The 27111-nt window shown below is 37.6% G+C and overlaps 2 protein-coding genes and 1 pseudogene across 2 annotated transcripts; 2 read left to right on the top strand and 1 right to left on the bottom strand.

The window, feature by feature from the left end:
• Positions 1–5653: 5653 nt before the first annotated feature.
• On the top strand, positions 5654–8130 carry LOC119987719 (annotated as a pseudogene).
• A 2055-nt stretch (positions 8131–10185) lies between these two features.
• On the top strand, positions 10186–12995 carry LOC119987664 (putative disease resistance protein RGA3). The gene is made up of 2 exons (XM_038832580.1): positions 10186–12098; positions 12389–12995. Exon 1 carries the CDS (start codon positions 10236–10238, stop codon positions 12096–12098), a length of 1863 nt encoding a protein of 620 aa, XP_038688508.1. The 5' UTR covers positions 10186–10235; the 3' UTR covers positions 12389–12995.
• Positions 12996–14059: 1064 nt separating this feature from the next.
• LOC119987665 lies at positions 14060–26653 on the bottom strand. Its single transcript, XM_038832581.1, has 17 exons — positions 26482–26653; positions 26322–26385; positions 26114–26222; positions 25706–25768; positions 24634–24737; positions 23653–23719; positions 23463–23534; positions 22020–22181; positions 21197–21270; positions 21009–21106; positions 20043–20150; positions 18165–18262; positions 16979–17116; positions 16668–16715; positions 15589–15703; positions 14724–14824; positions 14060–14540 (listed from the first exon to the last, which is right to left on the bottom strand). Exons 1-17 carry the CDS (start codon positions 26552–26554, stop codon positions 14454–14456), a joined length of 1581 nt encoding a protein of 526 aa, XP_038688509.1. The 5' UTR covers positions 26555–26653; the 3' UTR covers positions 14060–14453.
• Positions 26654–27111: the final 458 nt, after the last annotated feature.

Below are 27111 nucleotides of genomic sequence, written 5' to 3'. Positions count from 1 at the left end.
AGAAACTAACAAATGCTCATCACCTAACTTCAAATACAATGTAGGCTCATTGTCACTTCTCTTAAAGCCTTGCTGCACAAGAAAAGTGTCAATTCTGCTATACCATGCTCTTGGGGCCTGTTTCAAACCATATAAGGCTTTGTTGAGCCTATAGACTTTATCCTCTTCTCCAGGAACAACAAATCCCTCCGGTTGATCAACATAAATTTCCTCTTCCAGTACACCATTTAAAAAAGCAGATTTGACATCCATATGATATATTTTCCATCCAAAATGAGCTGCCAAGGCTATCAAGAGTCTGACTGTATCATGTCTTGCAACTGGGGCAAAAGTAGCTGAATAATCAACCCCAGCTTGCTGTGCATACCCCTTCACCACAAGTCTGGCCTTGTGTTTGAAGATTGAACCATCAGGATTCAACTTGGTTCTAAACACCCATTTAACTCCAATAACATTCTTTCCTTCAGGTCTAGAAGTAAGCTGCCAAGTATTATTTTTGTTTATCATAGCAATTTCCTCCTTCATTGCTTCATTCCACTCTTCAACTCTAGAAGCCTCTTCAAAACCACTAGGCTCTGTCATTACTGCATAACACTTTTCATACACTTCAGAAAGTGATTTAGTCTTTTTGACTGTATCCTCATCAGTAGTTTCTGCAACTTTGCTTGGTTCAGCACTCAAGGCTGGACCCTCCTCCATTTTGTGACTACCTCCTTCTACCTTCTGATTATCCCAATTCCAGCAAGCTTCCTCATCAATAACAACATCTCTACTCACTAGAATCTGCTTGGTTTCAACATTATAAACTCTGTACCCTTTTGACTGAGAAGCATAACCAAGAAAAATGCCTAAATCAGCCTTTTTGTCCAGTTTAGTCCTCTTCTGTGATGGAATGTGTGAATAACACACTGAGCCAAAAATCTTCAAATGTCTAGCAGAAGGTTTTACTCCACACCATGCCTCAATTGGTGTCATCTCCTTTACAGCCTTAGTAGGTAGTCTGTTAAGAAGATACACTGCAGTATATACAGCCTCTGCCCAGAACACCTTTGGTAACTTTTTCTCTGCCATCATACATCTAGCCATCTCCATTACTGTTCTATTCTTCCTCTCAGATACCCCATTTTGCTGAGGTGTATAGCTGACTGTCAGTTGATGCGAAATCCCCATATCCTCACAAAACTGACTGAAAGCAGCTGAGGTATACTCTTTGCCATTATCTGACCTTATGGTCTTAATCTCCATCCCACTCTGTGACTCCACTAGGGCCTTGAACTTTTTGAAAATTGAGAAGACTTGAGACTTACTGCTAATGAAATAGACCCAAGTCATTCTAGTAAAATCATCAATGAATAGAACAAAATACCTGTTTTGACTCAAAGATGATACACTCATTGGTCCACAAACATCTGTGTGAATCAATTCCAGCTTCCTACTTGCTCTCCAAGCAACATCAGTAGGAAAAGACATTCTGTGCTGCTTCCCTAGCTGACAAGAGCTGCACACTTCATCACTGACATGAATCTCAGGCATATCTCTGATCATGTTATTATCACTAGCAAACTTCAAGGATTTTAAGTTAAAGTGACCATATCTGCCATGCCATAGCCAAGACTGGTCTGACTTCAAACTATAAGCAAACTGCTCAACAGACTTTGAATGTAAAGGAAAAGAATTCTCCACCATTTTGATTTTAGCAACCTCAAAACCATCAGGTGAGAATATAGCACAACAACAGTCTTTAAACAACAAGGAATATCCTTTCTTCAACATTTGAGCAACACTAAGCAAGTTTTGTTTGAGCTGAGGAATAAGTAAAACATTTGGAATAATTTTGATACCTTGCTTGGTGCTGATTTTAGCTGAGCCCCTGCCCTCTGCTTGAACAACTTCACCATTTCCCAGAATTACTTTAGTCCTCACAGATTTGTCCAACATGGTAAATATGCTAACATCCTTAGCCATGTGGCTTGTGCATCCACTATCAACCAGCCAAGTATTTTCTTCTAGATTCTGTGTTGAACCCACTGCCATGAACAAGTGATCTTGGGATTTCTGCTGTTGATCTCCAGTGTAATTAGCCTGTTGAGTAGTTGAATTTTCAGGTTGAGACTGATTTTGTTTCAATCTACAGGTTCTTTCAATATGTCCAAATTTCTTGCAATGTCTGCATTGAATTTGGGGCTTGCCATATTTCTGCCAGCAAGTCTTTTCTGGATGATTAGTCTTGCTGCAGTGAGGACAAGGTGGAAACTTTCCCTTCTTTGCTGAATCACCTGAACCAGTGCCTTCTGCCCCTTTACTTTTTCCACCCTTGTCAAACACCTTCTTCTTGCCTTCCTTAGAAGACTGGGATTGCTTTCCCTTATGCCTTGCTTGAAAGGCACCCTCACTAACTTCTTCATTTCTGAAAGAAGATCTCTGCTCATGAGCTTGAAGCTTACTGCAGAGTTCAGCTACAGTGAGCTTTGACAAATCACAAGACTCCTCTATAGCTGAAATTTTGGACTCAAACCTCTCTGGAAGACTGATTAAAATTTTCTCTACTACTTTTTCATCTTTAACATCTTCACCATACAACCTCATTTGATTTATAATTTCCACCAACTTGTTTGAATACTCCTTTATTGAATCACTCTCCTTCATTTTTAACATCTCAAACTCCCTTTTCAAGGTCAACAATCTCTGCTGTCTTACCCTCACACTGCCCTGAAACTCTTCCTGTAACTTGTCCCAGGCAGCCTTGGCTGTTGTAGCGCCAACAAGCCTTGGAAAGACTGTTTCATCCACAGCTGAGTGAATGATAGTGAGGGCTTGATAATTTTTTGTATATGCTTCAGTATGGGTTTTGATTTGCTGCAAAGTAGCACTTTCTGCAAGAGGAGCTTCATCATAGCCATCTTCAATCACCCTCCAAAGATCATGAGCCATAAGATAAAACTTAAGCTTCACAGCCCAATAATCATAATTTTCCCCAGCAAAAACAGGAGGTGGAGGAAGAGATACCCTGCCTGAAGACATACCTGACATATAGAGATTTCCAAACACCTAATCTCCTCCGATTACTTTGCAGCAAATCAAAACCCATACTGAAGCATATACAAAAAATTATCAAGCCCTCACTATCATTCACTCAGCTGTGGATGAAACAGTCTTTCCAAGGCTTGTTGGCGCTACAACAGCCAAGGCTGCCTGGGACAAGTTACAGGAAGAGTTTCAGGGCAGTGTGAGGGTAAGACAGCAGAGATTGTTGACCTTGAAAAGGGAGTTTGAGATGTTAAAAATGAAGGAGAGTGATTCAATAAAGGAGTATTCAAACAAGTTGGTGGAAATTATAAATCAAATGAGGTTGTATGGTGAAGATGTTAAAGATGAAAAAGTAGTACTTTCTGCAAGAGGAGCTTCATCATAGCCATCTTCAATCACCCTCCAAAGATCATGAGCCATAAGATAAAACTTAAGCTTCACAGCCCAATAATCATAATTTTCCCCAGCAAAAACAGGAGGTGGAGGAAGAGATACCCTGCCTGAAGACATACCTGACATATAGAGATTTCCAAACACCTAATCTCCTCCGATCTTCTCACAGGTCCACTAAGAAGCAAGCTTCGATACCAATTGTAAGTCTGAAACTCTGTGTATAGCACTGGAACTTCCCGAACTGCACCTTTACAAGGCTGTAGCTCACAAGCCAGATCAACCAACACAGTATATAAAACTCTAAAGTCAGCAGCTAGCTGAACACAACTCAACAACGTAAAACAATACAACCAGGAGAAGACAAAGAGTGAGTATAAAGTTCTGCAAGATTGTAACTTCTATTCTCTGAACTATTCTTACAGAGACATTTTTCAACTTTTGTACCAAGCTAACACAGCCAAAGTACACAGCTACAAAACAACTTTCTAGAACAAGCTAACTTGGCACAAGCTTAGCCACATATTATAAAAATATAAACCATAAAAACAAGGCAAAAGTCTCTAACTAGACTAGTCAACAACTTAACAAGAAGTCAACATTACAAAAGTAACATAACTAAACTAAGTCTCTACTGTAACAAAAAGGCCCCAAAAATTGGTCATGATGTGAATACAATACACAACATTATGGCTTGTAGGAGGTCAATCAAAAGAAACTAACGAAAGATACATAAATGTGAGATTACCAGATTTCAGATGTAAGACTCAACTAGAGATTCCTTTTTTTTTTTTTCTTTTTTTTATATAATACCAAGGCCTAATAATGAAAAATCAAAATGCAGAAATTGTGGAACAAAATTCTCACCGCGAGATGAAATTCTGAGGCCTGTTGAAGAACAGAAAGAAACAAACCCTGCAAATGATAGCAGGAACTTGGTAAAACGAAACATTTTCACATTTATCAAAATATAACCATATTGAGCCAAGAAACACAAACTGCACTCAAATGATCCTTCACGTTTCAAAAAGACTAATCTCATGAAGCAAATGAAGAGGAGTGCCGGCATAGAACACCAATTCACAAAGTTTGTTACCAGATGCTTCAATGTTCATACTACTAATGATACTTCTAAGTGCCGTTCAAAAACAAATTCACTCATCCTAAGAAATTCTTACCGATGGTGTCAGCTTTGAACTTCTGGATGCGGTTTCATATATCAGCAGTCGAAGGCATTCTTCGGCATCACCATTCAGAACTCTGATATTCGTAGGTCTTGTTTCTCCTGAAATGTTTCCAAGAGCATGCAATGCGGCCTGCGTTTAAAAACGGTTTCAGAGATACAAGATTGGCAGCACGCTGCATTATATCCTATGTAATATCCTGTTTGCACCAGCTTGGTGCCTTGATAAAAGTTTTCTATTCAAAAAAAATGACATAGCAATGGTCATAAAAGAGATATATTTTTAATTCATTTTCTTCTTGAAACCAAGTCCTTCCATTCCTTTTCTTCTAGGAACCTAATATCCTATTGACAACGGTAACAACGGTAGACATAGTTTTAGTCAATAAAGATATGGGACAGAATTCTGCCTCAAAAATGAAGTAAGATCTTGAACATATAGCCTTGGAATATTGTGTTAAAGACCAGTTCATAAAATTCTATCCTCTTAAGCAGAATGAAAAAGTATTAAAAAAGAAGATATTAGATATGTACAACCCAACTGTATACACTTTCTTACCAAAAAAACAACGGTTTACACTTCCTTGATGATTAAGAGCAACATCAACATCTCTGAGAAGGTTTTTTAAAAAACCAAAAAGATATGCAGGACTCACCAATTGTTTACCACTTCCTCGCCGATCAAAAGCAACATCAACAACATGTCTTGCAGCAAGCGGTGAACTTGTAAGTAGTAAAGCTGCTTCTTGTATTGCTAAAAAACATCAAAATACTTGATACATTAATTTTTCATGACTTATAAGAGCAAAGAGCAAGATGACTGGAGGATACATGAGAACTAAAGAGGTGAACTCCTGCCTTTGCAGATGGTAAAAAGGACAACAGTTAAGACTCGACTCTTAAATTCACCCAAATCTTTTATAGCATGAGCCAGGATCAAGGGAGGTTGTCAACACATTTATTAAAGCGACTGTACATTTTGAACTACTAATCAGCTATCAGCTAGTCATCACAAGCATTGACAAAGTGAACACAGGCGGAAACTCTGGATGGATGGCCCACTCTCACAAAGGTAATTCACAATTGAAAGCTTCAACATTTGGAGTAATTAAATATTTTATCACATCAATATATATGGAAAATGAGTAAATATTTACAGGATTGAAGAACAATGCCTCAACATTTAATCATACTCATACGCAGTTCAAATCTTTAATGAGGCCAGATCACACCTATGCAGTTGCTTCTCATTTTTATCTGCATTTTTTTTTCATAGTCATGCACTTGCATCTCAATATGTCAATAGAAATACTCACCCCTGCACAACAGTTTATTTGGAATAAGAGCAATCTAAATAATGTTGATCCTGCAAATGTTAGATACATGACTGAACATACATGACAGAATTAATTCAGCAGCTGCATGAAACGAATCATTTGAGAAACCATTTGTAGCTATACTAAAAAAAAACTCCCGTGCACAAAGCTTTCGCACTGAGCGGGATCAGGTATAACAGATCTTACCCCACATAATATATAGAGAGACGGTTTCCATGAATTGAACATATGGCATCTAAGTTGCACCCCTGCAACTCTACCATTGTGTCATGTTTGCTTATAAATGTGAACAAAACAGATTCAGATTTACCCCAAAATGGTTAACATAACATCCTCTCATAGAGCAAGTGAGATGTTAAAACTTTCAGAGAATAAATAAATTTTCCTAAGAAGATGCTTCTACCACTAATGATATCCTAAAATTTACCTACAAGCTTCCTGAGTCATGACCAAATGCTAAGGGGTCAATGAGGTTGGAATTTACCCCAAATTCCATTTCTTTGGAAAGACGGAGGCTTTTCGTTTTGTTCATTCAGATCTTCGATCACTGACTCAAACCCAGCAAGACCCAGATGGAGAACTTGTTAATACAATCCAAAACGTCTTAAGGAGTAAAAGTAACAGCACTAAAGTGGAGATTGAGCGAGCACTTGATCAGTGTGGTCTTGCATTGACGGAGGATTTGGTTTTGAATGTGCTAAAAAGGCACCGGTCTGATTGGAAACCTGCTTACGCATTCTTCAATTGGGTACGTAGAGGAGACAGAGACATCCTTACGTCTAGTGTTTATAACGAGATTATTGACGTTCTTGGGAAAATGAGGCGTTTTGATGAGATGACCCAGGTGTTCGATGAAATGTCTGAAAGAGAGAATCTAGTAGATGAGGAGACATATCGGATTTTGGTGAATAGGTATGCAGCTGCGCATAAAGTAGAGGAGGCAATTAATGTTTTTCATAGGAGGAAAGACTTTGGGCTTGAGCATGATTTGGTTGCATTTCAGAAGCTCTTGATGTGTTTATGTAGGTATAAGCATGTTGAAGTCGCAGAGACGTTGTTCTACTCTAAGCGAAGAGAGTTTTGTTTTGAGGAATGTGGGAGAAGGGTTACAAACCTGATGTGGTGATATGCAACTGTGTCATTGATGCACTTTGCTTCAAGAAGAGGATTCCCGAGGAATTGGAAGTTTTCCAACAAATGAATGAGACAGGTCCTCCCCCGAATGTAGTGACTTACAATTCACTCATCAAGCATATGTGCAAAATTAGACGGATGGAAAAGGTATACGAGTTTTTGGATGAAATGGAAGAGAAGGGTGGTAGTTGCTTACCCAATGATATTACTTTCTACTTTTTGCTCAAGTCCTTGAGGAAACTAGAAGAAGTTCCTGTAGTTTTGGTGAGGATGTAGAGAAATGGATGTACTATGACTACTGATACGTACAATTTGATCTTGAAATTGTTTATGGACTGGGATTATCAAGAAAGAGTACAACATACTTGGGATGAGATGGAGAAGAAGGGGTTTGGACCAGATGGGCGATCTTATACCATTTGATTCATGGACTTTATGACAAAGGAAGGAATGAGGATGCTCTATCTTTTTTCAGGGAGATGACAACAAAGGATATGATACCAGAGCCAAGGACTGAGTTGCTGGTGAATGCCATGAACACTGAATTGAATGAGGAAAAAGGTGAACAAAACAAGTTTGCAAGCCTGAGTGATAAGTCCTTAGGACCTATGCATAAAGGGAAAAAGAAGATGAGAGCTAGTTAATAGTTCCTTCTTCCTTGAGGTATAACTGAGCATGAGTTAATGGTAAAACTTTGGATGATTGGAACTTGAAAGATCCAATCTGTTTTATTGGGACACTGGTTCCATATGTTTCTGGAGATATGTCTGAATGTGCAATGTAATTGACTATGTTATGATGTAGTTTTCGTCAGTGAGCTTGTCAAATTGGTCGAGGATAACCCATTTTTCTTTCTTGCAGATAGAAGTCAAGAAGATTTTGTTGGAGATAAAGGATAAAAAAAACCAGACAAAAATCAAGAAGATCAATTAGCTGCTTGAGAAGAATTGGCTGGTGACTATTTTCTGGTCCAACTCAATCTCTTTCTCAGTTATGATCACTACTGTTATCTGCACATAGTCCGATAAACAATTTGTAGCTAAGAATGAATGTGAATGGTATCAGCAGGCATATGTTTGTTATGGTTAGAACGATAAAAACAACAGAATTAAGAGCGCAAAAATTAAAGGACAAAATTTATGTTGTTGGGCAATGTACCTATGGCTACAGAGCTGGAGATTTCACTATTTTCTGGGAGAATTAAAGTACAATGGGAATCTCTATGACTTGATAACCGTGAATAAGAGAGAAATAATATGAGATTATGTTACAAAAGACCTAAAAGACTAAAACACAACATCTATTTATATCCCTGAACGACTTTACGAAATTGCCTTCCCAATTAAGACAAAATTCAACTCAACAATTCTTCCACTTGAAGATTGGCAAGCAGCCACTCTTCAACTTTTACGACCTCCTCATCTTAGAAGGCCAACTGAAGTTGTGCACAACTTCAGCTTATTGGTTGTGCCACTCTGGGTCAACATATCAATGAGATTCTCACAATCATTTATCTTCTCAAGCATTAATTGTCCCTCATCAAGTATATGCCAAATAACATGGTACCTAATCTGAATGTGTTTCGTCCTTGAATAAAACGCCGGATTCTTGGCAAGGAATATGGTACTCTCATCATCACTATAGAGAATGCCCTTCTTCTCACTTCTCAGTCATACCCAAACTCTTTAAAGAAACTGTGCAACCAGGCTAACGCTTTTGCAGATTTAGACACGATTACATACTCAGCTTATGTAATCGAAAGAGCAACGATCTTCTGTAAAGTAAACTTGGTGGACATTAAGAAGTGAGAAAAATAAATGACTAGGTTACAAAAGACATAAACCACGACATCTATTTATATCTTTGAGTGACTTTACGAAACTACTCTCCCAATTAAGATAGACTTCAACTCAACAATACTTGCATTTTTTTTAACACATGTAATTTTTTAAAACAGTATCATTTAGCGGTTTGCTAGCATTCAAGAATAGAAGTTTTTATTTTCACATTATTATAGAAATATTTTAGTTCTGATAGCTGCACATCAACACTAGTGCTGGCACCTTAAACAATATTTCGATTTACTTGCCTAAATAGAATGTCAACTTGGTCTTATGCACTTATAAAAATGTATATATATAGCAACTCGTCAGCCACTACTTGTATATCTATACACCCCCCCCACCAAGTGGTGGCTGACGACACTTAAAAAAATGAATATTATGTACAAGTTCGCGTTGAGCAGTAGCAACTTGGTCACATGCACTTGGAAAATTTTGTGCAACTTGGTTATATTTTATGTGCAACGTGGTTATATTTTATTTGCAACTCGTCTTTCGCTAACTTTGTAGTTTAAAATTGAAAGACAGAAAATTTTGTAGAACCAGAACCCTCTCTCAGATCAGCTTCTGTGTTCCCATAATTTCTCTAGCAAAAATAAAAATGGCTGACACATTTTTGTTCAGCATTGCAGAAAAAGTTCTGGGGAAGATAGCCTCCCTTGCACTGCAAGAAGTTTGTCTGGCTTGGGGTCTTGAGAGTGACCTGAAGAAGATGGAGGAGAATCTGACCACCATAAAAACTGTGCTATTAGATGCAGAGCAAAAGCAAGCAAAGAACCACGAGCTGAGGCTTTGGCTTGGAAGGCTTAAGCATCTCTGTTATGATGCTGAGGATGTGCTGGATGAGCTGGAATATGAAGGCTTGCGAAGAAAAGTGGTGAAACGCTATGGCAGTCCCAAAATAAAGGTACGCCGGTTCTTTTCAAGCTCAAATCCACTTGCATTCCGTTTCAAAATGGGTCATAAAATAAAGGGAGTTATGGAGAGGCTAGATGAGTTTGCAGATCTGAAGTCAAAATTCCATCTTACTGAGCTAGTTGATTATCAAATAGTGGCTCGCAGACAGAGGGAGATAACTGACTCTCTGCTGCGTACATCGAATGTCATTGGAAGAGATGCGGATAACAATATAATCATGAAGTTTCTGTTAGATCCAAATGTGAGTGGCAGTGGCACTGTGTCTGTGATTCCTATAGTTGGAATAGGAGGGGTATGGGGAAGACAACACTTTCTAAAATGCTATATAATGATGTCAGAGCAGATGAGTATTTCGATCTTAAGATTTGGGTGTGTGTATCTGATGAATTTGAAAAGAAACAAATCATGGTACACATGATCAAGTCGTTAACTCATCAAAACCGTGGTGACTTGGATCCTGACCAACTGCAAACTTTGATTTACGAAAAGTTGAATTCTAAGAGATTCTTACTTGTTTTGGATGATGTGTGGAGTGATGATCGCTGTAAATGGGTTGAACTTATGGATTTATTAGAGGGAGGTGCCTCTGGAAGTAAAGTTGTTGTCACTACACGTAGTACCTCCGTTGCAACAACTGTTGGCACTGTTTCGGCATACAACTTGAACGGTCTTTCCCATGGAGATTCCTTATCTTTGTTTAAGAAATGGGTTTTTAAAGAAGGAGAAGAAGAATGTTATCCCCATCTAATGGAAATAGGGGATGGCATTGTGAAGAAATGTAGTGGGCTTCCTTTGGCCGTGAGGACATTGGGGACCCTCCTATATTTATACACCGATGATCGTTATTGGAGATTCATACGAGATAACGAGATATGGAAGTTGGAGCAGAAGGAAAATGACATTTTACCTGAGTTGAGGTTAAGTTATGAACAAATGCCATCTCACTTGAAACCATGTTTTGCTATTTGTTCCATCTATCCAAAGGATTATAGCTTCAACAGTGTTGCATTAACTCAGGTTTGGATGGCACATGGGCTCCTTCAGTCCTCAAATGAACACCAAGATATTGAAGATGTTGCACTGCAATACATGAAGGCGTTGTATTCTAGATCATTCTTTCAGGAATTTGAAGAATATGGTGACTTTTTGGCATTTACAATGCATGATTTAGTTCATGATCTTGCATTGTCAGTGGCACAAAGTGATTGCTTTGTTGTGAATGTTCGTAGCAAGAACATATCTGAGGGGATTCGACATCTCTCAATCTTTGACAGGACTGTACTTGACCAAGAGGTTCCTAATTCTCTTCAAGAAGCAAACAGTTTGCGGACAATAATTTTTCCATTTGAAGCCCAAGGCTCTGCTAGTGAATCCTTTGTTAATACATGCATCTCTACATGTAATTATTTAAGGATGTTCGATTTAAGACGGTCTTCTTTTGAGTTATTACCTAATTCCATTGGTGCTCTGAAGCATTTGAGAGGTCTTAACTTATCTCAAAATCATAGAATCAAGAGATTGCCTGATTCCATATGCAAGCTCCATAATTTGCATTCTTTATCACTTGGTAGATGTTCAGCGCTTGAAGAGTTGCCGAAAGACATAAGGAACCTGGTTAAATTGAGATTTCTGGAGATGACAATAACACAGAAGCGCTTACCAGAGGATGGAATAGGGTGCTTAACATCTCTTCGGTTTTTGTCTATTGGAGATTGCACCAATCTTGAATATTTGCCTGAAGAAATGAAAAATCTCAGATCCTTGAGTTTCTTGAACATTTGGAGCTGTGACAGTTTGATTTCCTTGGCGCACAACCTGAAATATTTAACTGCATTGGAGACTCTAATGATACAGGACTGTGAACAGCTTAATTTGATGGAAGAAGATGATATTCAAGACATTGAGTTAAGCCTTCGAACTTTGATGCTTGGCGATTTACCAAAGCTAGTGACCTTACCTCAATGGCTTCAAAAGTCTTCCAACACTCTACATTGCCTCTCCATAGATAGTTGTGAAAACTTTTCATCATTACCTGACTGGCTACAAAATTTTAGCTCTCTTAGAAAGATTGAGATTGAAGCATGTCCAGAGATGTTGTCACTACCTGAAGGGATGCATCGTCTTATTGCCTTAAAAGTATTGAGGATTAGAGAATGTCCAGCGCTTTGTGAAAGATACAAAAAGGGAGGTGAGGACTGGAACAAGATAGCTCATGTCACGGAGATTGATCTTGATGAAGATGAGTCAGAGACTTTATCTGCGGATTAGGTAACAAAAATTTACCTCCATACTTTTCCCAGCACTGTAAATTATTATGTTTGTCTAACTTTTTTCTGTAAGTGGACTCTACTGACAAGGTTTACACTATATATTCCATAGAAAACACAATGCTTTATATATATATATATAAAAGGTTGTCTATTATTGAAGCTTATCTGGTGTGTATTCATGTTGTGATGTCTCATTGTGTAAACTCTTTGTTGTGGGCAATGGTTATGTTTCTCTGTATTTTCTGGGTATGAGTGTTTACTTGTCCTGGTTCATGTTGGAATTTGCAGGAACTTGTTTTGAGGTGTAGCTAAAGATTGATGTTTGGAATAGCACAATCCTAGAGATCTCTTTGATTTTTGTCTTTTGAAGATTGTGCCAACCTTGAGGTTTTATTTGGTGGAATGCAACATCTTACATGCTTGCAGAACTGTGAAAGTTCGATGTCCATGCCACACAAATTCGAATACTTAATTGGATGGGCACTCTGGTGATGAAGGACTGTGATCAGTTTAATTTGATGGATTACAATGACATCAAAGACATCAAGTTGAGCCTTCAGTCTTTGGACTTCATAAATTACCACAGCTGGTGAGCTTACTTACCTCAATGGCTTGAAAGGCTGGGGACTGGCTCAAGACAGCTCATGTCAAGGAGATTGGTCTATGATGATGATGATGATGAGTAGTCCTCATTTTCCTCTGCATTGCTTTTTGTTTCCCAGTATTGTTTGAAGCATTGCATTTCCTTAATTTCATTTTAATTCACTAACAAACGATGGTTCTGTTTTATTTAATATATTATCAGACTGGATGCATCCTGCGTGCTTGTGAAATCTCTTAGCTCGCAATATTTATTGTTATATCACTTGTTTATGATTCAATTGTCGTCTTTTTTATATCCAAGGTTTATACTTGCATATTATTCGCGGATAATATAATTTTGTGAATTAAAAAATATTGGAAGTTAACCCATAATTCGACAAGCCTTAGAGTTTTTTAAATAGAATATATAAAATGTAAATTTAATAAGATTTTGTTATGCATTGCATTGTCTTTCTCATATTTTAAGTTGTAATCCACGCATTTGGTGGTACGAGTGCCTTTGTTTAATGCCTCCATTTCACTTACCCATGAGTTGATACATGAGCATCTTATCTCGCATTTGGTGGTACGAGTGTCTTTGTTTAATCAATAATGACATCTCCATCAGTTTGGTAGTTTATGAGAGCTTAACAAATTTATTCCATTGATTTAATCTATGGAATAATTTTATTCATTTTTTTATCTTAGAATTCATTGTTCAAAATTTATTGTTTTAATATAAATTTCATTGTTTGCTAAAGCACAATGTAAAATTCATTGTTTTAGTTTTGAATTCATTATTTTTGAAATTCTATTGAAAAAAATGATAGAATTAAGATTTATCCGATAAAACTCATCAACAATAAATCTTATTAATCTTATTAGAAAGTACACATCAAAAATAGATCTTAATAGAAAAAGTTTTATGCTTTAATTTTAAATATGTAATTTTTTTAAAAAAATATAACATATATTTTGAGGGTTAAAACGTTTTAAAATTTCGTTTAATGGATTATATAGTGACTACCTAACACTATTGTTGTTTAATCCTCCATTTCACTTACCCATGAATTGAGTACATGAACATATCTCATCTTATGGACTTGTGACCTTCTAAAAAAAAAAACTTAGTAAGAACAGACAACAAAACAGCCAAGTCCATTGCCATATTGAAGAGTAATGACACTTGAAGGAACCACCCAACTCAAATAAGCAGCTCACACGATCCAAGTGATCCAGCACCCCTAGACTATATGCCAAGATGCGGGGATGTGCAGGAATAGATTGTTCAGGCAAACATGACAGGAAGAACAAAAAAAAGAAAGTGAAATTTCCACAACCATCTTAAGCCACCATGCTCGAAGGTACAGCTGCCGCTGGAAACTGGCATATATTCAACAATGATGTATATAAAGGTTGCAAGTGCAATTGTCAGAAGTCATCGAGTCTTCCATTTAAAACTCCACATAACACAAAACGCATCTCATGAGCACCTTCAACTTGTAGAAATATGAGGCAAGCGACAAAGGAACAATTAAAATTTAACTCCACAACACTGCTCATGAGCACCTTCAACTTCTAGAAATATGAGGCAAGCGAGAAAGGAACGACTACAAATCGCATTTTAACAAGTTATGTAATGGGTGGCTTCTACTCTTAAATGGCCTAGTTAGCCAAGTCATTACTATCAAATAGTATATACCACATGGCTCGTTAAAAAGCATCCATCAAAACTGGCTCAGGACATTGCCGCCCTAGATCAAGTTGGAAATTAGAATCTCTCGGCTGTCATTACAACAGGTTGTGCTTCCATATGTCTTCTTCCAGCATATGGACCTCTATTAACAGCTTCCTGCAACTGCACCCGAAAACACGCACTCTTATATACAGGGAAAAAAGGGTGTCAAGGACGTCTCCTAAGATTTCTAGACTGAAAATTTTGTCTGAATTATTTACAAAACATGTCCACATAGAGCCCTGAATATCAGCATATATTCATTGTGGAATTGCATAGAGAGAGAGAGAGGGAGGGAGATGTAACCTCTGAAGCAATTCCAGTAAGAGCAGGATTGCTGATGAGTTTGCTTGATGACATAAAAGCCTTATGGATTGCCTTGCAGCAATTGTGTCTAGCCTCCATACCTGTAATTTCTCACAAACTTTATTTTCCATTTACAAGAAAGATAATTAACACTGTAATAGAGAAACAGTAGGCTAAAGCATACTAAAGAGAGAGATAATAGAGCATGCTCGCACACTTGGATAACTTATTCTCACCCACAAAGAAAATCAGTCTGTAATTTTCAACAGAATTGACACACCCGCACAAGCCCAGCTTTACCCCTGCATCAAACAGAGGTGGCACAACATCCTGCCCAGAAGACCAACACAGCAAAAGGATTTTTTTGGCCCCCAAATTACCAAACACATACTGAAATTGAATCCAACTTCTTGCCCTCCACCCATCTTCTACAAAGACTAAATACCAATGGTCTACAAAGCCATAGGCAAGTCGTCTTCTCTTTTTGATATCTAACGCCAACTTCAAAGCAACCTTCAAGCATTGAAAAAGGGCCAAAATGATGATACTCGCTGATTGTATGAAATAATTTAACTCATGCCCCACCTTTTCTTTTCCCATATATGGTTCTAATCTTCAAAAATTTCTCAGACCCTCCGAGGGCACTCAGTAAAACTAATTCTTTGAATTTGGTAAACATATGAGATTTCAGAAACAATTCTGTTCATTTCAGTTTTAAACACAGTTAATAATGGCAACTGCATTGGCAATCCAATTAATAAATTCATAGTCATTAAGAAAGATTAACTGGATTCCATAATAAATGCATTAACAACAATAATTTTCCTAGGAATGAATATGACTAACATAGAGTCAAAAGAACCACCTATTTTTGTGCTTTCTGTAGTTGCGTCCGTCACAATATTAATTATCTCTTGTTTTGAGCATATCTCCATCAGGCACCATGGTCGAGCCACCAATCCAGTAATAATTCGATAACACTGAAATGTTCACAGAAAAGTGGGAAAGTTAATGATTAAACTACTTTAATAAAGGACATGACATCTTTCTTCTTTTCTTTATTAAGGACATCTTTCAGTGAATTACAGTAGCTCATATGTCAAGCCCTCAACACTTCTACCAAATGAAGCTTATAGGGATTCTTTGAAAGGGAAATTGTATATAGTAATAGTTTCAGGGAACTTGTAAATTGTAATAGTGATATTAGTGAGAAGAACACAACATTAATAAAGCATGTCATAATACAAGAAAAATAACTAATGGTTCTAGTCACCAGCATAGGCTAAGGTTTATGAAGAGGAAAACTAGCACAATATCTTTTTATTGGAACAGGGCATAGAGAAGAATCTACATTTGCATTTTCAAATTTATTGCGAATATTATATGCCATAGATTTATTTTTCACAATTTTAAATTTCATAAGGAGGTAAATAACATACTGACATACTACCAGAAGGCCCATCATCTAAACCCTGTGAATGTGAAAAGCACCTATGGTTTCTTTAGTTCCCTTAAATATAAACACAAACAATAATTTCTCATAATTTTCACAGCATAGACTACTCGCAGTGTTTACTACACCTTCTGACTAGAACTTGAAGCAATTGAAAATCCAACGGGTACTGTTTAAAATTCTCCCTCTATTGAAAAACAACAATCTAGTTCTGCAGCAAAACCTTTTTGAACTGTGATACAAAGATAAGAAGCAGAAACCAAAATACAGACTCGAGATAAAAAGGCCCCAAAAATTGGTCATGATGTGAATACAATACACAACATTATGGCTTGTAGGAGGCCAATCAAAAGAAACTAAGGAAAGATACATAAACATGAGATTACCAGATTTCAGATGTAAGACTCAACTAGAGATTCCTTTTTTTTATATAATACCAAGGCCTAATAATGAAAAATCAAAATGCAGAAATTGTGGAACAAAATTCTCACCGCGAGACGAAATTCTGAGGCCTGTTGAAGAACAGAAAGAAACAAACCCTGCAAATCATAGCAGGAACTTGGTAAAACAAAACATCTTCACATTTATCAAAATATAACCATATTGAGCCAAGAAACACAAACTGCACTCAAATGATCCTTCACATTTCAAAAAGACTAATCTCATGAAGCAAATGAAGAAGAGTGCCGGCATACTACACCAATTCACAAAGCTTGTCACCAGATGCTTCAATGTTCAGACTACTAATGATACTTCTAAGTGCCATTCAAAAACAAATTCACTCATCCTAAGAAATTCTTACCGATGGTGTCAGCTTTGAACTTTTGGATGCGGTTTCATAAATCAGCAGTCGAAGGCATTCTTCGGCATCACCATTCAGAACTCTGATATTCGTAGGTCTAGTTTCTCCTGAAATGTTTCCAAGAGCATGCAACGCAGCCTGCGTTTAAAAATGGTTTCAGAGATACAAGATTGGCAGCATGATAGGATTGTCCCACATCGAAAGATGTGGGAGCTAAGATGTTGTTTATAGGGGGAGGTATGGGCCTCCCTTAGTACCCAAGGTTTTCTAGTATGGGCTGGGAGGCCTTGGGTACAGCCGGCCCATATGGGTGGGTGTCGGTTGGGCCTTGGGTGCTGAGCGTGTATGGGCACGACTCTATCAATGGTATCGAAGCATGATCCTGTTGTGCCTTCAACTTGGGACCGTGCCTGCGGAGTGGCCGGCCATGGTGCTTGACCAACGGGGGTGCGCCTGCCGGAGTGGTCGGCCATGGTGCTCGACCAACGTGGGCGTTGGTCTTGAAGGGGAGGGCATTGATAGGATTGTCCCACATCGAAAGATGTGGGAGCTAAGATGTTGTTTATAGGGGGAGGTATGGGCCTCCCTTAGTACCCAAGGTTTTCTAGTATGGGCTGGGAGGCCTTGGGTACAGCCGGCCCATATGGGTGGGTGTCGGTTGGGCCTTGGGTGCTGAGCGTGTATGGGCACGACTCTATCACAGCATGCTGCATTATATCCTGTGTAATATCTCGTTTGCACCAGCTTGGTGCCTTCACAAAAGTTTCTATTAAAAAAAATGGCATAGCAATGGTCATAAAAGAGAGATTTTCAATTCATTTTCTTCTTGAAACCAAGTCCGTCCATTCCTTTTCTTCTAGGAACCTAATATCCTATTTGACAATGGTAACAACGGTAGACATAGTTTTAGCCAATAAAGATATGGGACAGAATTCTGCCTCAAAAATGAAGTAAGATCTTGAACATATAGCCTTCGAATATTGTGTTAAAGACCAGCTCATAAAATTCTATCCTATTAAGCAGAATGAAAAGGTATTAAAAAAGAAGTTATTAAATATGTACAACCCAACTGTTTACACTTTCTTACCAAAAAAAAACAATGGTCTACACTTCCTTGATGATTAAGAGCAACATCAATATCTCTGAGAAGGTTTTTTAAAAAACCAAAAAGATATGTAGGACTCACCAATTGTTTACCACTTCCTCGCCGATCAAAAGCAACATCAACAACATGTCTTGCAGCAGGCGGCGAACTTGTAAGTAGTAAAGCTGCTCCTTGTATTGCTAAAAAAATCAAAATACTTGATACATTAATTTTTCATGACTTATAAGAGCAAAGAGCAAGATGACTGGAGGATACACAAGAACTAAAGAGGTGAACTCCTGCCTTTGCAGAAGGTAAAAAGGACAACAGTTAAGACTCGACTCTTAAATTCACCCAAATCTTTTATAGCATGAGCCAGGATCAAGGGAGGTTGTCATCACATTTATTAAAGCGACTGTACATATTGAACTACTAATCAGCTATCAGCTAGTCATCACAAGCATTCTCGACAAAGTGAACACAGGCAGAAAGTCTGGATGGATGGCCCACTGTCACAAAGGTAATTCACAATTGAAAGCTTCAACATTTGGAGTAATTAAATATTTTATCACATGTATATATATGGCAATGAGTAAATATTTACAGGATTGAAGAACAATGCCTCAACATTTAATCATACTCATACGCAGTTCAAATCTTTAATGAGGCCAGATCACACCTATGCAGTTGCTTCTCATTTTTATCTGCATTTTTTTTCATAGTCATGCACTTGCATCTCAATATGTCAATAGAAATACTCACCCCTGGACAACAGTTTATTTGGAATAAAAGCAATCTAAATAATGTTGATCCTGTAAATGTTAGACACATGACTGAACATACATGACAGAATTCATTCTGCAGCTGCATGAAACGAATCATTTGAGAAACCATTTGTAGCTATACTAAAAAAAAACTCTCGTGCACAAAGCTTCCGCACTGGGCGGGATCAGGTATAGCCGACCCTACCCTACATAATATATAGAGAGACGGTTTCCATGAATTGAACATATGTAAGTTGCACCCCTGCAACTCTACCATTTTGCCATGTTTGCTTATAAAAGGTGAACAAGATAGGAGACATGCAGGATGTATGCACCATGAAAATATCAGCTATTGAAATTGTGCATAATAGTCTACTCTCTAGAGTATTAGACGGATAACTTCCCCAAAATAGATTCAGATTTACCCCAAAATGGTTAACATAACATCCTCTCATAGAGCAAGTGAGATGTTAAAACTTTCAGAGAATAAATAAATTTTCCTAAGAAGATGCTTCTACCACTAATAATATCCTAAAATTTACCTACAAGCTTCCTGAGTCATGACCAAATGCTAAGGGGTCAATGAGGTTGGGTTGGATATCCAAAATTGGACTAACAGAAATAGTAATATAAGTAATCAATGCTATGAATGAATTGGCCACAAAGCCACCACCAACAGTTTGGAGAAGAATAGCATTGATATAGAGGATAAAAAAGGTTGGAAGAGATGAATAATGTGGAGGATGCTGGTCTCAATATGCCTACTGACCCTGCAGATGACATGGGTTGTCGGAGTAGACAAGACTATACAAATGCATATTTACACTCAATTCTCAGTCATGAAATTATAATGCCTATGTAAAACCCTATAGCCCCCCGTGAAACTTGTGGTGAATCTCTGATATTGAATATAATCTCGGCTGTTCTCAAAGTTAGCGTCCAAGAGAACTGTACAATAAGAAAATAAATGAGGCAAAAACACTTTGTTCCAATTACAAAATTGAGTTTTATGAACGTTAATGCTATAAATCTCTAAAGAAGCACAAGATGTACGTATATGATGCCATTTCACTGAGTCATGACACATTAAACTGATTTCTGCAGGACTATTAAACTGATTTGTTAGTTTAATATACATCCAGAATGGAAAGTCACATCATTTATAGAAAGTCAACCCGAACACAGCAACCAGTAAGTAACAACATGTTATACTTACATGAGCCTATCTGACCCAGCGCTTCAAGCGCAGTTTCACATTCATCTGGATCAAGACTTTCCCGTAGTTCAAGTCGGTGATCAATTGCTGATATGATGATCTTAGCACCTGAATTCAGAAAATAGATGAACCTTCAAACAAAGCAGAAGAACTACATTGATGTTCGAACTCAGAATCCCTAGAATTCAATGAGTTCATGCATGTTCAATTCCAGTAGAACAACATAGTAAGGTTTTCTCAGAAGCTTTTGCACAAAATAATAAGAGATTTGGGTTATCACCTCACCTCATTATCACCTCATTTGAAAAAAAAAATCTCTCTTAAAAAAATTCTATTTCTGAACCACCAGGAGAACTATCGATTGGGCTCAAAGGAAATAGACAACGAAACATTATTGGTAACTAGGTTTATGAACACTGAAACGTAAAGCAACAAATAAGTCAGATGCTATTTGCTTGTCAAAAAAAAAGTAAACTGCTATTTCTAGGATCTACCGCACACTCCAGAAATATGGAGAAAATAAAGAAAGAAGGAAATTCCAGTTTTTAATTAATTTTATAGAGCAACTCATCTAGGAGGACAAAAACATCAAAAAAATGAGTCAGATTTTCAAAATTTGTTTACTATGTAACTGTTGATTCCAGCATGGCGTCATGTGACCCACAATAGGAGGCTTAGGCAGGCATAGTGTCTAAGAGGAGCTCCTAGGCCTTTATGAGAGCTTAACTGGTTGCGCCAGCAACGGAAAGTACTACAACATTGTCAATAAAGAACACATGCATTATCAATGCAATCAACCAGACACAAGGGGAAGAATGATAATTAAGAAAAACTATGCCATTCCTTATCAAAATTTTGATATGTTAAAATCCCAAGGAAAGGTGACAAAAACGCAATTGTTTCTCAAACAAATAAGCAAGAACTCAATTTGGCTCAAGAATACAAGAAGGGGATCACAAGTCTTACTTGATTGATCAATGAACATGTATACATTCTCTTTGGACAGAAGCCTTCCACCTATCGTCATTGCTCTCGACCTTAAAACTGATTCTATTGATGCATTGCTAAAGATAATTAAGACAAACAATAACTTTAGCCCATGCAAGGATTTGAAATTTGAGAAATGATGTGAATCTTGTTTCCCAAGGAAGTACCTGATTATAGAACTAAGTAGTTGAATGAAAGATGTCCTCGACAAGAATTCTGTACCATGCTGTACTTCTGCCAACTTCAACCATTCAGCACACAGATCAAGAACAATTATATTTCCACAAAGGAGTAATACAGGCAGCAAAACTGGACACAAAGTGAAAAGTAAAGAGTAGATAATATGGTCCCATTATCGAGGAGGACCATTGGTTTTTAAAGTGGTTGGTCCTTACCACCCTGCCATCAAGTTAGGAATTTTACAGTACTACTGCTAGATCTCTACAATGGCATGTGCCCCTAAAATAAAACTATTAAAGGTTGTGGATTCTTGATATGAAACAACATAACTGACCTATTCGCGGCAATAGGGGGAGGCCCTTAAACTAATGCCTTTGGATAGTAAATCCACGAGAAATCACACTTGAAACCATGGAGAAAGAGAATATAATTCCAATTGACGTGAATATACATATGTTGTGCAACTCTTCAGTGTCATTTTGATTCCAACAAGTAGTGTCCCTAACGAATTTGACTACTGTGTTCAAGTATACACAAAAAATTGCCATAATTTTTGACACTGAAATATGTGAGAAATCATAAGCATGGTTACAACATAATGACGAGCATGTAATGGGATACCAAGATTCAGAATTAAGACAATAAATAGGTCCAATCCAAGGTACCATGCGTTTAAAGTTGGGGGAAATGAAGGCACAATAGTGGATAAAATGGGCACAAACAGACAGACGGACATACAGCTAGAAGAGAAATAAAACAACGGGACAAGGTGGACCTATTAAAAAGAAACTCAGATAGTTAATGACAAACCTCATACAAGAGCTCCAGAACACTTAAAGTCACAAGTGTGTCATTTGTGTTGCTGACTTCAGCCTCCAATAAACTAAGCAAATTTGAGTTATAAATTGCTGATGCCACGGAGAAGGAGACAGCGAACAGCTTCACTATCAAAGCTAAAACTCGGACACGTCCCTGAAACAGATTTGCAAAAAATGAAACTTGGGAGGGCAAAGACTATAGTTAATAATTTACCTCGCTATATGGGATGTATTTCCAAGTAATAGTAACAATAGAAGCTATAAAATCAACCAGCCCCTTCCCATCATCCCACACTAAACTCTGGTATGTTTGATCATTTAACAATGGTGCAGCTAAAAGAAACTGGGAAACATGCAGAGTACAATTATTTGTGTCAAACATGCTTAAATCTTGACCTAGACAGCATCTTCAAAAAAATTTACATTATCATACCAAAAAAATTTTGGTAGAGCTATAGACATTGTATACTGTATCCATCTCCTTACTGTAACACAAGATTGTTAGGTAATTCCTCCTACTTGAACGAACCGCGTTTCCTCCAAAGTTCCAGAGATTTACTGCTGGTTAAAATGGGGTTAATAGACCATGCGAATCTGTTTTATATTTAAATTTTCTCTATCACATATGTTCCTGTTCTTTCTATGTTGTGGGTTAAATCAGAATAAAATATTTTTGCTTTCCCAAAGTATAGAGGGGTTTTCAATAGAGCACTTTCACAAAAGTACTTTAATAATGTCATCAGTGAAGTTAAGAGATGAAATTCAAATCCTATCAGCATTGCATATAGAACCTATCAAGTTGGTAAAAGCATCCTGGCATTAAACTATATCTATTGTTGTTTCTTTAACTTTCATTCCTGTGAATAACCCTTTCATTTTTTTCAACTCTTTTCAAAATGCATATCTAAAGCACTTAAAGAATTGAAGGGTATGCCACCCAGCTGACATAAGTCCATAAAAATATCTGCCTTTCTTTTTTTTGAATAGAAAAGATTTATTAACAGCACCAAGGGGGTGCAACCCAAGAACAAACCAGATTACATGTTTGAGAATTTAATACGATAAAAAAAATTAGAACAGATTCCCCTAAACCAGAGCTGAAGCACAGAAAGCCATCTATCCAAAAATCCACAATTGAGCACTCATTATCATAAACATATCTGCCTTTCAAGGGTTACTAAATTTCTTCTTTTGTTGTACTCACTTCTTGCATCTTTGAAATAACCACACTCTCAGCCATTGAAAAAAAAAACTCACATTTTTTGCCCTTCAAATGTCTAAAACACTTTCAAATGCGCAAATGAGGAGTAACAAGGAAAATTCAACTTCAACAGGAATAAAAAATTGTACTCTCTAGAAAGCTGCTCAATTATATAGACACAATGAAAGCCCAATTGGAGAAGAGGTAATTGATTACTAAGATCAACTATCATACCAATGATGAAGATCGGGCTGCCAAATTGCCAAGATGGGCAGGCACATCCTTGTTAGCAGGGAAGACGAGATCCTATGACAAAATTTGCAGAATTACCATTGGCCAATCCATGAATAAATAGGATACACTCAATCTCAAATAATCAAGGACATTGAACCTCATAGAACGAACCAATAATGCTAATACTTACGATGCCACTGGGTGATCTAGCCAACTCCTTGATTGCCTCCATTGATGCAGTTGCAACTTCTTCATCGCTTTAGCACAGTCAAGAAAACATTTAAATAAACTATGCCCAAACTTCGTCCACGTGTTTTTGTGGTTGCTGATTTTATTTTATTTTATTTTTTTCTTTTGGGGGGGGGGGGGGGAGGGGGGGGTGGGGGGGAGGTTGTGTGGAATGTGGATATTCTTGCCCTAAAATCGAAGTTCACAGCTCAGAAACTATTGAAGAGAAAACCCTAAAATTGATTTGCGGCATTATTGACTATTGGCCTATTGGCCTATTTTCTATTTTTATTTTAATATGTTTTTCTACCTGATCCGATAACCTGAAAATCATGAAAAATAATACCCAAGACCTGACCCTATTATGAACTTATCAGGTCAGGCCTGGTTAGGACCGATAAAAATTGTTTCGGATCTGCGCAATAAGCCCCGAGTCAGGCCAAGTTTCCAAACCTGCTACAGGCCTAGTATTAACTTTTTTATGTTTTGGTAAAGAACTCATATGAGCTCTTTATCATTGATACAAGCGGTTCGTTATGTTTGTGTTATCTGCTTTATGGATCAACAACACTCACCCACCGCATCCACAAGAACCTTCCACTTTTTATACTGTATACACATGAATAGACACAAACATGTATGCACATGCATAGGTAACATGCCAGCAGTAGCCAAATCAAGCTGCAATCTATACTTGAGCATTCGAATCAAAGCCAATTTCTGCATGTTTATACTGAAAACATATTTAACAGCAAAAAGGGTCCGAGTAAATGTCAATGATTGGTCAAGTATCAGAAATAAATCTTGCTGACTTCTCGTCACATCAAATTCTTATTGGCATTAAATAGATATGGATGCATATGTACCTAGATAGCACATATAACTTGTCAAAGACAACCATTAAGGACTAATATAACAGCAAACAAATAATTCAAAATCTTACCCATTAATGAGACATTCGAGCAAAAGTGGATATACATCATAATCAACAATAAGACGTGCAGCAGAAACACTTTTGTCATCCAAATTCTCCAGAAGGCAGGTCACCTGTACAATTTTCACCACATAAGAATTAAAGTAATGCATAACAAGACAAGAATTGTTTGGATCCAAACACTAGAGCTTTGCCATATCAAAAGTAGATTCACATTCTAATAGAAGAATACTGCACAGTAACAGCAAACATATATAGTCAAACCATCCAACTATCTTAGCCAAGCCTTAGCATTTGATTCCTAATAATACTGCCACTTACTTCATCGCCAAAAAAATGGCACATATTTTTACCATGATTGGCCCATTTATTTTTTTCTTGGGTCGACCATCAAAGAATGAGCTTTTGTCATTGGATAGATCAAGTGTCAATGAATTGTTTAACCCTAAAACCCCCAAATAAAGCATAATAAAAACAAGGTTACATCCCCAGACATGCATCCCTATTGTCTTATGCATCGTATTGTTCTTTCCTCTTTTAGTGCTTCAATAGCTACCCATTTATAAAAGTAACTGCAGTTCTGAATTCCACTGCATGACATCCTAAACTTCCATTCTTCAAAGCCCAAACTCAGAATCACCCAAAATTAACATCTCTAACCACACTTAGCTCACAAGTACAGTCCACAACTCTCAAACAGCTACAGGAATTTTAATTTTCATCTTTTTTCCTGGTCTCATCTCTTATCTAATTGCTATTTTAGTAGAAACCCTGTAACCTTAAGCATCTCATCGCAATGGATTTTATTTCACTCACGCAGCTCAGCTCAGCTCTGAAGCACTTCCGGAGTAGACAAGAGCAACACCATGTACACGAGCTAGTCCTAATGGGAAGCAGGATAACCCCTTCTATCCGATCATTGAGAAATATCAAAATATGGAAGAAGAAGCAGAAGGAGGATGAGAACACGGCAGTGTCAAAATGAAAGAAAGGAAAAAAGCGGGGAAAAGTCAACTTTTTGTTACACGAGATCAATATAAAGAAAGTTAAACAAAGATGAGTAAGTTGTAAGGGAACTTACTGTTTTGCAAGCTAAACGTCTAATTTCTTGAGAATCTGCGTCAAAACCAACTTGTACAAAAGACTGAAGAAGCATAAAACAAAGGAAAAGCATAAGGGCATTTCTAGAACCAACAAAATGGAAACAAAAAAATAACAGAAATTGCATGTTTCTTCATTTTTCCACAACAAGCAAAAACACACATACCATGTACTGCATATTGTTGCAACAACAATGAACTCATACTCCAAAACAATTAATTGAAGAATTTATGCATTATATCAAAAGTATATTGATATTGTGTCCTTGAATCAAACTACAGGGCAAAAAACCATGAACAATATTTTTCAACTGCATTCAAGAATAACATGGTTCAACTACTACGGGCATTGCACAATGCATTGGCTTTACAAAAACGTGCGCACATACCATGTACTGCGGAATGAGGGAGGCACCATATTTCGTCTTAAACACCCTCTCCAGGCAAACAACCAACGCAGATTCTAGTCCAGGCATGTCCGCATTGATCTGCAACGCGCTGCAAAACAAGGGTAAAATTCGAAATTTCAGAACAAATAATATATCCAAATGAAGAGCCCTAGAGAGGGAAATCGGTGTCCAATTTCAGCTGTATTACTTGATAAGTACAGGGAGAGGGAATCGATCAAGGAATTCCTTCACTGAAGCTTCGTTTTGCACGCCTGCAATTCGATCAACGAGAGATTAATCCCGGCCAGTGAGGTTTGTGATTCAAATTGAAAAGAACGAATGCTTAAGAAACTATATGCGGTAGTTACCAGGCTGATATGCAAAATCAGAGGCGGATTCGAGCAACTGATTTGAATCGTCCATGGCATACTCCTCGTCCATGGCTCTTACTTGCAGTTCGCACTTCACGGTGAGAGTAAAGAGTAAAGAGTAAAGATGGAAGGAAGCTTGGCGGACAAGTAGAGAGAAGAAATGAAATGGAACCGACGAGTGTGTGTATAAGAAGGCAGTCAGTTGACACGCGAGAGTACACGTATGCTTTCGCTACCTCACCATCACGTGCTCTTCGCGTGACGCTGTGTAGAACTTATCCAATACAGATTCGGGCCGAACTTTCCCCCAAGATTAAGGCCCATGGTATGGCAATATGCAGTGAAGGAGGCATTGTTTAGTGAGGCTGATATTAATGGGCCTTGCTAAGACACTTACGGCCCAAACGAGGCCCCATCACCTAACCCATAAAGTTAGAATCAACTAGGTCATAAATACTTCAATCCACAATTTTAAGTCAATTACACAATTATACATGCCTAAAATTTAGTAGATGTAATATGATATTGATAGAATATGTGTGTCACACGAAATGATATTTCTTCTTTATTTGGTTTAGTGAGCTTGATATGTATTCATGGGCCTTAGCTAATACACTTACGGCCCAA

Source organism: Tripterygium wilfordii, chromosome 21 (assembly GCF_013401445.1).
Source record: "Tripterygium wilfordii isolate XIE 37 chromosome 21, ASM1340144v1, whole genome shotgun sequence".
NCBI lineage: Eukaryota > Viridiplantae > Streptophyta > Magnoliopsida > Celastrales > Celastraceae > Tripterygium > Tripterygium wilfordii.
Note: the sequence above shows the minus strand (reverse complement) of the source record. Positions and strands in the feature narration are given on the sequence as shown.